Genomic DNA, 14,107 nt, shown 5'->3' on the forward strand with positions numbered 1-14,107 from the left:
AAGCATGGAAAAACCTCGAGTTTTGATCTCCTTCAAGAAGCCACTTCTTCTTAGCTTTCTGAGCCCAATAAGCTTCTTCTCTAGCCTCCTAATCCGCCAACTCCATTTTGGTACTAAAAAATTTAGCCTCAACGTGCGGGTCGAATTGAGCTTGTAGTTGAAACTCAAAAAACTCTACTTTTCTTCAAGTGCCTGAATATTAAGATTCACTCGGCCGAAGGTCTATTTATTCTAAGTATTTAACACATTCTTCAGTTTTTTAAGCTTTGCCACTAGTTTAAATAAACCACATGAATTTTTCGGCAACTTCCACACCTTCTCCACACAGCCCAAAAAAGAATTGTGAGAGCACCACATATTTTGGAATTTAAAAGGAGACGGACCATATGGAACCTGAGGGCCCCACAAATGAACCACCATTGGACAATGATCAGAAGATTTTTTAGGCAAATGTTCCATATAAGTTGAATGAAATAATCTCTCAAAAGCAACAATAACCAAAGCACGATCAAGCCTTGCCCAACTACGAGACCTCCCTATATGCCCATTGTACCAGGACATAATACGACCTTGAAATCTCATCTTAAGAAGTCCACAATATTGCAGACAATTATTGAATTCTGACATCACCACCATAGGATGTTGATTACCTCCAATACGTTCAGTATCATTACGAATGGCATTAAAATCTCCAACCACTAACCATCGAGACTCCCCATCACATAAACTCTGAAGATCCTCCCAAAGGAAACATCGCTCTACATGAGAACACTTAGCATTGACAAAAGAAACCAAAGTTTTTCTGGCCTTAAAACATACCCAACCCGACAAGGCTTGGTCCGAAGAGTGAATGATCTCCACCTGATAACTTTCTTTCCACAAAATCCATATTTTTTTCCCTCCTGAATTTTCATTGCAACAGAAATTTTGAAAACCCAAAAAAGAAGCTAACCTCGGCATAGCAACCGAATTATGAAACGGTTCAAGAATAGAAACCACTGCAACATGAAACTTTCGAATAATAGCTTTCGGTCGACTCCGAGAACGACCCAACCCTCTTATGTTCCACACTAAAATGGTGTCAATCATAAAGAATTTTTTAAGGAACGGGTTACAACCCGTGTGTCCTGATAAGCACCACTCCCCATCTTCCCCTAATTCTTTCTCTTTGACGACCTTAAAACTCCTGGATCCGTCTCATAATTTTTTGCTTTCATCAAATTTTCATCTCTAGTTTCTTCCCTATCCGACGAATAATCACATTCATTCAACTTTAATTTTCCTTTATCAACCATCATTCCCTCACCTTCGAGAGCCAAAACTTCTGAAACAATACCACACTGACCATCTTCCACATCCATTGTCGGGCCTTTACTCACCATATAAGCAATCGCATTTTCGGCACGATGATCAACCGCAACATCACAAGCAACTATCTTTGAAGATATAGTTTAAAAAGCAATGACAGCACTCCGCGGATCAGCTTCACATTCCATCTCCTCAGCTTTTTCCTCATCATCCAAGTTTTCAGAGCCGAGCTCTTGAGTCACAGTCTCCTGCATCTCCTCAACAATAGTATCCGCTAGCCTATATTTAACTCCACCTGAAGTCAAGGCCCCTCCTTGTTCAAACTCTATATTCCTCATAATAAGTTTTGTAGGCGGAACTAGTTCCGAAAGACTCACTTCTTTTCCTTTGATGCTCTGTTTCTCCTGCCATATTTTCTTTGGAGCCAAAGCAGGTTTATCCATATTCTCCTCCTTCCCAACAGAATAACGCAATCCCATCCTACAAACTTGCGAGGTATGCCCCTGCTTGTGGCAATTGGAACAATAGAACGCAGGTTTTTCATACTTAACTTTTTGCCAAATAGATCCATTAGCCGAAACAACAATGGGAAATCGTTGCACTGGTTCCGTTGATAAATCCACTTCCACGCACATCCTAACTCCCAACGCCCTGGTCTTGTACAATGTTGCATGATCGGTACCCAAATACCTTCCAAACCTAGTCGCATATATTTGCAAGCAGTCGGAACTGTACAGATGAAGGGGCAAAACTGGAAGAAAAATCCATTGGGTTGCAAAAGGAGGTTCCTTCTGCAAATCAAAGTCGTTTGTCCAGTGAAATGTATGAAACGATGCCCCTGCCAAAATTCTTCCTGCCTGAGACCATGCATGCATAAAATCACGTTCACTTCTTAACTGTAGCAGCACATGAAAGTCATCCATCACACTCACAGTCGGCACCTCCAACAAACCCCAAGTTTTCACCACGATTCGACGAACAACATCAATGGACGGTCTCAATCTTGTAAATTTAATCACCAAAGCGTTCTTAAAGTCATCAGCAGCCTTAATCATCTCAGATTCAGAAAAAACAAATCCTTTTTCACCATGAATCTCAACTGGATGTCTCATAGGTGGTTTAAAACCTGAAGATGAATTAGACGTGTTAGCCATAGCCTAAACAAAGGTTTTTTTAACAGCGGCAACCCCCACCAGCGGTGGTGCGGCTGGTGCCATATAGGTGTAGGGGCAGCCTCCATGTCCGAACCCTTTGGACAGCGGATTCAACCACACATCTGACAAGAGAAAAGGGAAAAAAAGAGGGAAAAAAAGCCCAACCTTTGTCAAGAGCAGCCGGCGAATAGCAGCAACAAGTATCTCAGTGAATGGTGGAGAAGGTAGCAGTTAGTTCCGTCCGTTGGAGAGGCTACAGTTCTGAGGACAGCGGCTGCAGTGCAGCAACGGCAGCGGCATCCAAGTCAATGGCAGCGGCAAAGATATGTTATAACGACGACTATGTACAGCAGCGACAGGATTCTCTCCTTCGGCAACAGCAGCGGCAACGATCTCCACGGCAACAGCAAACAGCAGCAATGATTTTCTCCTTCGGCAACAGCAGTGACAACAATCTCAACGGCAATGGTGAACGGTAGCAACGAGTCTCCCAATGAGTGGAGGAGACGACAGCGGTCAGTTCTGTCGGTTGGATGGCTGCAGTTATGAAAGAAAACGGCTGCAGCGTCGGCAACGGCAGCGGCAAACGAAGACAAAGCTCAGCGGCGAAGAAGTACAGTAACGACGAACTATGGGCGGCGGTGTCAATGTTGATGATGAGTGGCAAACATCAGCTTTGACAATGAGTGGTAACTGCAGCGTAAGGTGGTCTATCTAGGAGCACAATAGCGAGAGGGACTTGCGAGTGGAGAACAGTTCCAGGTAGTCGGTGATTGAACGAAAGCTATAGCAGGTTAGGTTGTGTGAATGAGCAGCTACATTACGTGGAATACAGGCAGTGCACCAGCGACTGTGGGAGGGTAGATCGCTGACGGCTTTCGTTGACCGGTTAGGGTTACATATTGCACTGACGTGTCGGCGGCTTGCATTCATTAAATAACTTTTAAGGCATTTTGGCATGTAAAGCTTTCTATGAGGATAAGAGAGCAGAACAAGCTCGTGGAAACTTAATTTTGTTTATTACCCATAGCCTCTTAATGAATTTCTTGTCAATGACAAGTTTCCTCTTCCATAGAAGCATCCATTGTTCCAATAGTTACCAAATGTGAAGAGCTTTTGTGCATTTCTTGCAAAGGTTGTCTTGCTTTTGAGGCTACCTGCCAAAGAAGTCTGTTGCGGGCAATGTGAATTTTTGCTTGCCAATTTAGTGTTGCAAGAGAGATCTCATACTCCCTTCAAGTTGTCTAATTGGGTTTGATTCTTGATCTTCATATTACGTTGTCTAATTGGGTTGGGTTCTTGATCTTCCAAACATACTTGATGTTTCGTTTTTGATATCTCAAGTTCTTTAGGGAAAAAAGCATTTGGGTTCATTAAGATTGGATGTCTTGAGGATGGTTCGGGTTGCTTGCAAGGAACTGGCGGTGGCCAGGGTGCCTTCTTTATGTATGATGGACAAGGCTAGTTGGTAATATGGAAGGTAAATGAGGTTTTAGGGGGTGGCTTGCATAGAGCGAAAGGAAGGTCTGATTTGTTCTTGGATTTTGGGTAGAGAACGACGACAACAATCAATTACTTTGATATCAACTTCTAGGTCTCATGCCTTGTACCTTTCTTTTGACTTCTACCAAGTAGACTTCTTTTCCTTTTTCACGGAGTATTATCATCATCTTCCTTATCATTGAGGCATGCTCTGCTTGTATAGTCTACGTCCCTATAATAATGACCTAATTTGGAATCCTTGAAGTAATAGATCGGGATTGAGTTAGCATCAATATGTTTGATTGGGGCTGCTACACTATTGATTCCGTTGATCTCTAAGCGAATGTTGTTGGAAACACAACATTCTTTTTGATGAAAGAAGGATTAGAGGTTTGCATATGCTAGCAAGCATAGTGAAGCTTTTCATAAGTTGTTATCCACTTGTCTAGGAGGAGCTTTACAAATTGTTCTCTAGAAAGTTGTGGGGGAACACATTTGCAATTAGGGAGAGAGCTTGAAGCCACTTGAATGAAAATGGGTGGGTAGGGAACATGCTAGAGTAGGCTTGACAAGATTAAATGCATGATCCTAGACCCTAATGCTTGTTTGGTGATGGATGGTAGCAGCATATGAATCATGAATGATCAACGTGCCTGCAATTTGAACTTGGACTTAAGGGCATATAACAACTCGGGGGTCATCCAAAGGCATGTTGAAATTGGGATGGAGTGTTAGAAATATACCCCGACATTAAACTTGGTTTCCATGGTGCCAATCCATACATTTTGATATTGTTGGAGGTGAGAGTCCAAAAGAGCAATGTGAGAGATTACTGGAAGTTCCTATGGAGTGTTAGCTAGATCTTGAATGCCTTAAAATGGATGTGGGTATATCTTAGTTCCCGATGCTGTTGGAATAAGTTGGGGAAAGAGAGTGAGAGGAAGGTATTTTCATTAGATCGTGAGATGTTTAAGCAACCCCCTTAGACATATTCTTTTACATGTTTGGGACAGGAAGGACCAATGAGCTTTTTCAGTGTCTACATGAAGAGCAGGGAAGGACCTTGTGTGAAAAATTGTTGGGGTTGATTATGGAAAATGGGTGATTGGAATTTTGCTATCTTGTGGGGCATAATTTGCTTCATATAGGAAATATTACTTGACAAAGACTCGCGCCCCCGCGGGGGGGGAGGGGGGCACAAGATTGTGATGGGTTCTAAAGCCATAATTGTGAATTTTGAGTTATGGATTGATAATAAGAACTAGTCTTAATAGTCAATGATGACCACTCTTCGCTCTTTCCCAATTCCCTATAACCATCCATGAATGAAAATACATTGCAATGCATGGCATCTTTGTAGATGAGTTATTAGCGATCATGTAGTGTTAACACTTGATCAATGAAATTGGCATATTTGGTCTTTCGAAGAATAAGGCAAATAGGAAAACAATGACAACTTAAGAATGGAGGCTTTTAGTCAAAACATAGAGATACGAACTAGGAGGGCTTCAAATAAGGACTCAAGACTAAACCACTTTATAGAGGTTGAGACAAACTCATTAGTCATGCCTCAAACACTATACACCCCCTCTTTTATAGTGTATTTTGGTCTCAAAAAAGTTATTTAAATTAATAAAAGCTTCCACTAAAAGTAGTCCCTTGATAGAGGACAAGATGACACAAACTTGCGCCAAGATTACTATAGTATTATTTTTTTATAAAGCATCAATTTTGACAAAGCGTTATCTTTGGCATTACATCTTTTTTGATAAGATTTTTTCTGCCAACAAGGACAAGACCATAACATTAATTTTTTTGCAAGATTCCTTTTGCTAAATAGGACATGACTATGACATTATTTTTCAAAAAGATCTAATGACTACTATTTTGGTTGAAGGCAAGAGATGGGAATGACATTATTTTCTTGGAGGTCCATTGCCTTTGAAAGATTCCGTATTAAAGCTGTTAAGCCCCAGTGGCTATATCTTTGATTCAAGGGCATAAGAAGGCACTGTTAAAACTGTTAGGTACCAATGCATATTTCTTTCAAAGGCACTGTTATTATATATATTTTTGTAGAAATTGCAAATACCACTTTTAATATTTCCCTCCTCATGGAGCGCACCATCCGCTTCCACTTTTGTCAATAAATTATATCTTTGATGTGCATTAGCCATGTGGTGGAAAAAGTTGGTGTTCCTATCTCCCACCTTAGTTGCCCGATTGAGTGCATCAACTCTTTTCCTTGACAGCCCCTTCCGAGGTTGCTTTTTTCACATGGGAGATTTCTTTGGGAAGATCTCACCCTCGACCACCTTCAAAGAGAGGCATCTATACTGTGAGTAGGTGTTTCCTATGCCTCGAAGAAGCGGAATTTGTGGATCACATCCTTCTTCATTGCCTCTAGATTAGGAATCTTTGGAGTTTGGCCATTTCCTTGGTCAAGTAGAAATGGGTCATTGCAGCTTCGGTTGAGACTAAAATTTGGGCTTGGAAAGGGATTTGAGCCAACAAGCTCAAAAGATCCTTTCTCTTGCTCAACTTTTTGTTGGGCCATTTGGAAAGAAAATAATAGAAGGGCTTTCGATGGGACGGTCTCTTCCTTATAGGCTATCAAAAATAACTAGATTTCTATGATCTCTAGTTGGTATAGTGGGTGGCTTGAGATGGAATTCCCTGTTATTCTTGATTTCTTGGATGTACTTCAGAGACGTGTTTGTTTTAGTTTTTTTTTGCATTATTCTTGAAAGGCATCTTCTTGATGCCCAATTTTTCTCTAATAAAGGGTCTTTGCTGATAAAAATATATATATTTTTTGAAAAGATTCCTTCTTCATTTGGTTGGTGGTGTTGTTGCTAATACACAAGGTTGGTTGTAGCGTTGCCTTCATTAGGTATGTCCAAGTAATTGGGGGACCATGGTCATTGTAGACTACTGATTGGTTTCTTCTCTTGAAGATTTGTGCGCTTGGATCTTTTCTTGGCATAGTTTTGTTCTAATGAGAGTACTATCAATTTCATGGTGTCTTGATGGTTTAGAGATGTAAAAATCGAAGCAAGATTTCTCATAGACACATGGGATTGTAGTCCATGTAATTGTGGTGTTTTAGAGGTCGACTAATTGTTCTAGAGAGCAAATCTTCCTCATTGTGGAACTCAACTAAGATACATGGCTTGTGTACTTTTTCCATTAAAGTAATACACTCATTGGGGAAAGGAACTAGGGTAGCCATTTTTTAACATGAAGTTGGGAATGGGTCATGACTAGACTATCTTGGCATTGGAATGGATATGCTACAAGATTGGGTGCATGGAACACAAAACCGTATATAACTCAAAAAGATACCATAAGAGGCTTTTGCCAAACTCATAGAGGTCTTATGAATATGTTTAGATAAGTGTACTCAAGATGAAACTTTTGGTTAAAAGAGGGAAGAAGCTCCGTGGTTTTAGAGGAGGACGAATTGTTTGAATCTTTTTGTGTTTCTTATGTGAAGGGAGTACTGGACAATTATTGAATTTTATTCAAGAGGTCCTATAACTGTTTGGGATTCCCAAAACTTGATGAGCTGGGGGGTGAGCATGTAGATAATGGGAAGGATGTGAGGGACAATCTTTGGCCTAGAAAAGAAGTCAGCAAGGTCATTCTTTTTCCCTTGAATAGCTAGACCTTGAAATCCCTTTGGAAAACCAATTTGCCCGTTGGAGCAACTGAGGATGTGGGAGGATTTTGTATTGAGCTGTAGCATCCCTAGGAAAGGGCACAACCATTTCTATGCAAAAATGATGTCCCAGTAGGTGGAGTGGAATTTTCTTGATTTTTTTGATTGCCAAGATTTCCTTGAATGTGGAATGAGTGTTGTTTGAAGGTTTAGAAGGATCCACTTTTGTAACGGCATAATTTCCCTTGAATTTCTTTAAACAAGCATGCAACCCAATATTCAGCAGTGGCATCTTTTTTAGGATTCTAATTTCGTTTGATGGGATTGGAGGGGAGATGGTTTTTTGCAATGTTCTTGAGGTTTTGGATTGATTTAGTGTGGCTTGGTTTCCACGGTGAAGGGTTTTTCTTCCAGTGGGCAAAAAGAGTTGGTTTGATTGGGACCACATGGGGAATAAAACTTGACATGTAATTTGCAATACCTAATGATTGCTGAATTTGTCTTAGAGAGCTTGATTCATGTGCAAAGCTATCTGAATGAGAGGTGACGTGAGATTGAAGAGCATATTGCCCGATATAGTCATCTCCAAAAATTCAATTGTGTATTGACCAAGTTCTATCTCTTTCTCTAAGAGAATGATTCCATGCTGTTGCCCCAAAAAGTGGAATTGCTGGAGCAGCTTCTCATGTTCTTGGTCATCTTTTGAGAAGAGGGTATTGTCAATGTAATTTGAGAGATTTGGGTGATTAGCTCGAAGATTTTCCCCATTACCTTTTGAACAATATCATGGAATGTCTTGAGGTCATAGGGCGTGATCATTCACTGATAATGATGATCTAGAATCGTTTTTGGCCTTCTTTTGGATGGATACCTAGTTGCAAAAATTGTACTTTTAGGTTAAATTTAAAGAAGATCTTTGCATTTGATAACTGTTGGAATAATACTTGTTTCTGTCGGAGAGGAAACTTGTCATCATTAAGAAAGCAATTTAGTGGCTTAACTAGTCTTAATTTTCCACAAAGTTGTTCTCCTCTCCTATTCATGTAGAAAGCTTCACATGCCCATGGTGACAAGGTTTCATCTATTCTTCATTCATGCGTATGTGGCTTCCTTTGTGTTAATATCTTCATTCTTCTTGAAAGGCAATTTGGCAGAGAAGTCAGGATTTTACCCAAGTGGATTAGAACATTTGTACTTGAAATTTGGGAGTGTTTTTAGTAGGTATATGGTCCTTTTTCGGTAGGGTGGATCCAAAGACTTGGTGCTTATGGTTAATTTGAGGAAAAGCTTGATGAGAACTGACTTGCTAATCTAGTTAATGACAGACTTATCTCTGTTTGCTGCTCTTATGGTTTTGGAGTGTGGATGCCATAATGATTTGGGGAGGAGTGAGGGGTTCAGGACGATGGCTGCTGAGCCTGTGTCAAAGAAGGCGATAACGAGCAAAGGCTTTTTGTAAGTGTTTGTTGGAACATGCTCTGAGAATGTGAATTGGATTTCTGGCATCATTTGCAGTAGTTCATTATCCGATTTGAAGGAGGACTGGGACTGTGATCCATCCTCTTCTGTTTTAGCATCTTCGGAGTCTTAGTTGATTGCCAATGACTCAGGACTTTGGATGGAACATACTAATTCAAGATTTGAAATTTCTTTGCCAAGAATTACAGAGACTTGGTTGAGAACCTTGTATCTCTTTTTCTTGTTCAGATAATCTTTGGAAAAACCTCCCTTTTTCCCCTTTTTTGCAAATAAAACACCTACTTGCAGTATTGCCTTTGAGCTTTTTCTTTTTGAGGATTCTCCTGAATTTCTTCAGCCTCTTTTCAAACTTGAATTTTTTGAACTGGCATTTCTTCTTACTTGGGCAAGAGCAGTCTTTGCCAGCCTGGCAATTTTTGAGGAGATTTGAACATTCATATGCTGCACTGAGCTTTTTCCTTGTAGAGATGATATTATTGATGAATTTCTTTTGGTTGCACATTTTCTATGAGGTAATTAGAGAATTCTGGAAGAAGTTCTCGAAGTGAGCAGGTTAGGAGTGCAAATCCTTTGTTGTTAATAAGCTTTGATGTTTCATCTCTTAGTGAGGTGGGTAGGCAGTTGAGAAATGCTGACTTTATGTTTATATTGTCCATAATATTGATGGCATGGAATCTTCTAGATATGCGATTATGGTGCTTCTTTATATCCTTCTTGATGGAATGACATTTCATCTTCAAATATTCTTCCAAGGTTTGGTCACTATAATGATTGACATGTCCTAAAAATTGAGTGCAGATGCAGTAATTCAAGCATTGTCCTCTGACAGAGGATAAGACCACACAACCACACAAACTGGGCACAAGATGGTTGTAGCATCATTTCTGAATGAACATCATTTCTGAAAAATCATTATATCTGGCAAAGCATAAGTTTTTACAAGATTCCTTGTGCTAACAGCTTGATGCACTATCTCCCTTCAACCCTTTGAGCGAAATGCAGCAAAAGGAAGACTGAATTCTTAAACGATTTTTGAATTTGAATCTCCAATTTTGATAACAAGGACAAGACCATGGCAAGATTTTCTCACAAGATTCTTGTGGATATTCATCAATTACCATGTCAAAATATGTTTGGAGGGCTATCTCCATTAGGTATGCCCAAGTAATGAGGGGCTATGGTCACCTAAGACTACCCATTAGTTTCATCTGTTAAGATTTTTGCAGGTACTAGGCTCGGGTTGCGTGTATTGGGCTTGTGTATATTTCATTGAGTTGGCATAGTTTTCTTTCTAAGCAGACTACTGTCAATGTCGCGGTGTCTTGATGGATCAAACGTCAAAATCGAAGCAATATTCCACATTGGACCCTGGGAGAGGCAACATAATTGTGGTATTCTTTTGGAGGTGGACTGATTCTGCAGTGGTGAATGAAGTGTACTCCTTGTGGAATGTGACTAAGATATATGGCTTGCATGTTTTTTCCATCAGTCATCCCCTCATTTGGGGAAAGACTTGGCACTGGAACTGGAACTGGAACATATATGAAGGATTAACCAGTATGCTCGAGTCAGATCTGGGAAGTTAGATGATATTTTGACTATTTTATGGGTGAGAAAAGTAGGCATGATAAGAGATCAGATAGTGACCATCTTTTGCCCAATATCAATGGGGGTAGAGGGTCATGAAGGCTCAGGAAGTTTTCAGGGATTATGTTTAGGTTAATCTTCGTGTTTTTGTGGGAGCGGGAAGGTGGGGGGGGAGACTAAGAGAGAAGGGAATCAGCAATATAAGGGTTGGAGCAGTGAGGTTGTACTTGCCTGTCAGCAATGCAGGTTGATGTTTAATGGTCAAAAGAGGGATTTGAAAGACAAGGATATTGAGGGTGAGGTGAGAAAACAATGAGGAGATATGTCGAGTGATGGAAGTGATGTAGCAAGTGAGTTTGTGTGTGATGATGGTATGCTTTTGGATGAAATTTGGGGACAACCCGGCATATGTCTGAATCATCTAATTTATTTGGGGATTGATTTATGTACCTACATCTCTGATGAAGGGTCTGGAGGTTCCTGTTTTTGGGGAAGATGGTCAGGGAAAAGAGTAACAGTCTATGAATGGGGTTTTGCCTATTCCTGCAGAGGAAAATTAATGGGATGGATGCAGCAGCCGAACAACTTTTGTATAAGATGTGGTTATGGCTGTTTGACACTAGAAGTAATGAAGTTTGTTTGGATGGGTGCCAAAGAAAGGATAGCAGGAATTAGCTAATTTGTGGTGTTATGAATTGTGATGGCAGGGGATTATTGAGGGGGTTTTCTTGTGTTTACTAAAAGGCTAAGCTGAGCAGTTGGTTGAGGGGGCTTTCTTAATTAAGCCCTGGTAGTCCTGTCTCCCCCACACCCCCCCCCCCCCCCCAATCTTTTCCTTTGTTTTATTCCTTCTTCAGCTGTGTCTTTTATTTTTGAGGATTTTTTGTCCTTCCTTAGCCTGTACCTCTTTTCCTCTTCCTTAATACATTTCTTTTTCTATCTCTCTCTCTCTCTCTCTCTCTCTCTCTCTCTCTATCTCTATATATATATATATATATATATATATATATATATATATTATAGGGGCATTTTGTCTTGAAAGTAGGATCTCATGAAACTTATCCATGGGGAATAATGAGATTACTATGTTTTGGTGAGAATTTCTGTTTCCGAGGAATGTGAGAATTACTGCCACATTAGATTCTAGTCCCAAAAGAAACGTGGGAATTGGTATGCCATGGGGTATTACATTCCTAAGAATTTTGAAAAAATGCAAAGAAAATGCCCCTACAATTAGGTAACGAGTGTTAGGACAATAAGTGAAGAGTATAGGAAATTTCCAATATCAAGGGCTTGCTTTGTCCTCATCCCTTTTGCTTTAGTTACGGATGTATTTACTAGGCATATCTAACATGATCATGCATGGTGTTTGGTATTGTCTTGATCGATGAAGCCAGAGGTGGAGTGGAATCTAAGATGCAATTATGGAAGGAAGTTATAGAAAAGTAGAAGCAAGTCGAGATCAGATGTAATTTTAGTCATTTTAGGAGGAATATTGGAGAAAATAATTAAATTTTATGGTCGAGAAATTTGCAGCGCTACTGATTTATGTAAGCTGTGGGAGAAATTGATGGAGATGTAATACATAAGAATTAAAAGTAGGTTAGGTAAAATACAGAAGTGCTTCAGCATCTTTGTGTGATCAGAGGATATTATTAAATTTAAAAGAACGATTGTATAGGATGGTTGTTCTACCTCTGCTGTATGGATTAGAATGTTGGGTGAGAAACAAGCATATCTAAAAAGTAATAGTTGTGAAATGTAAATGTTAAGATGGATGCGTCGTATGTAATTCTAAAATATTAATTAAGGAATGAAACATAAAATTAAAATAATTTTAAAAATATGATGAAGATAAGTTAATAAAATAATTTTAAAAATGTGATGCAGATAATTTATCAAAAATAATTTTAAAAATATGATGAAGATAATTTGAGTGAAAATATTTCTTAAAATTTTAAAATCAAATATGTTTGTGAGCCTAATATTGACCATATTTATTGAGTTAGATCATGAGCCTACTATTGATCTCTTAATGGGTTGGTTAGCGAGATATTTAAATGAGTCAGCTTGCAAGCATTGTGAGGGGAGTACAATTCAGCTCGAGTATGGCTTATTTTGCTAGCTAGTTAGCTCCAAATTTAAGCTCATGCTAATATTTTGTTAATGTTTTTGAACTTTAACTAACATTTATATGTGTGTGTGTATATATATTTGTTGCAGATTTTGCTCCCCCAGTTCCAATGATGGAGGTTGAGGTGAAGGTGCAGAGTGATTCAGAGAGCATAAGTCAGTCAAAGGACCAGGAAGGATGAACTGCACCTTTTTGATAAAAATTGGTTGCTGGGGTGAGTTTCCTTGGCAATCGCCAGTTCTTGTGTCAAGTCCTGAATTTAACTTTTATTACGGTACAGGTAGGACATAAGGGGAGGGAAATGAGTTCCTTTGCAATGACCCATTCTGTGTTCAATCATAAATTGGACCTATATAATATGGGTACTGGCAGGACATAAAATGCGAAAGTTACTTCCTAGCTTTGGTGTGCTTTCAGGGGTACAGCTTCAACATACACGGTTCAGGCGCAAATTTCCAATTTTAGTACATGAAACACTTGCTGAATTGTGTTGAAGTTTGTAGGGTCTTATCTTATTGAGCCATCATCTTTCCTCCACAATTTTTTCACGAAACTATTATTTTTTTTACTCTTTTCATATTTTTATCTTTAAAAGTTTTGCAGTTATACTCCTACTCAACGGCTCATTGTCTCCTATTTTCCCTCCATTCTCTCTTTTCCTCTCCTTTAAACTTGGCCTCCCTCCACTGCACATACAACGCAACCCCAGTTATCAGATATAATTAATTTTCTAAATGTGATGGCTGTTTGGTGATTGGAATTGCAGGCTCGATTGCCCTTGTAGATATTGGGAAAGGAAACGGAGAAGCTTATTGATTTAGCCAAAACGGAAGGCAGGTGAGACTGGGTCAATGTAATACTGTTCTGTACATACGAATTTAACCTGTCTGTCTGTTCTGTTGGTGGTAGTGTTTTGTGTTGGGTGAGGGAAGTCTGTGTGACCTACCCATTCTTCTTTGCGTTACGCGCGTCATGTACAATGGATGCTTTTATGTTCCAACTACTGTTGTGGTTTTTATGTCAAGTTGTGATATTATTGTAGCATAGTGGTAATTCATTTTATCAGCTTAAGTTTTTGAAAATTCAACAGCTTGGGTGGGTTTAATTTGGAAAATCTGATCTATTCTCTCTTAATCTAGGAAAGTTCCAATTATTATCTTATTTTTTTCTTGAATTTTTTTTTTTTCATGTTAAAAAAATTTACTTAGTAAAAAATAATATGAATTCTTTAATTTTTGAGGTTAAAAGAAGAAATTATTTTGTCTTTTCTATTTTTATTGGGAGGGGGGGGGGGGAGAATTT

General features: G+C 39.3%; 1 protein-coding gene across 2 annotated transcripts in view; it reads left to right on the forward strand.

Annotated features, from left to right (window-relative positions):
* Positions 1-13,887, forward strand: part of LOC131165482 (uncharacterized) — a 35,302-nt gene extending 21,415 nt beyond the window's left edge. Inside the window, exons 2-3 of one of the 2 annotated variants that reach the window (XM_058123339.1) lie at positions 12,895-13,019; positions 13,572-13,887. In XM_058123339.1, coding sequence (XP_057979322.1) covers positions 12,895-12,986 — 92 coding nt within the window. In that variant the 3' untranslated portion in view covers positions 12,987-13,019; positions 13,572-13,887. Of the gene's footprint in view, positions 1-12,894 lie in introns of both variants that reach the window. The other variant, XM_058123340.1, reaches the window with a different exon arrangement.
* The last annotated feature ends 220 nt before the right edge of the window (positions 13,888-14,107 follow it).

The sequence above is a fragment of the Malania oleifera genome, chromosome 10 (assembly GCF_029873635.1).
Source record: "Malania oleifera isolate guangnan ecotype guangnan chromosome 10, ASM2987363v1, whole genome shotgun sequence".
In the NCBI taxonomy this organism is placed as follows: Eukaryota; Viridiplantae; Streptophyta; class Magnoliopsida; order Santalales; family Ximeniaceae; genus Malania; species Malania oleifera.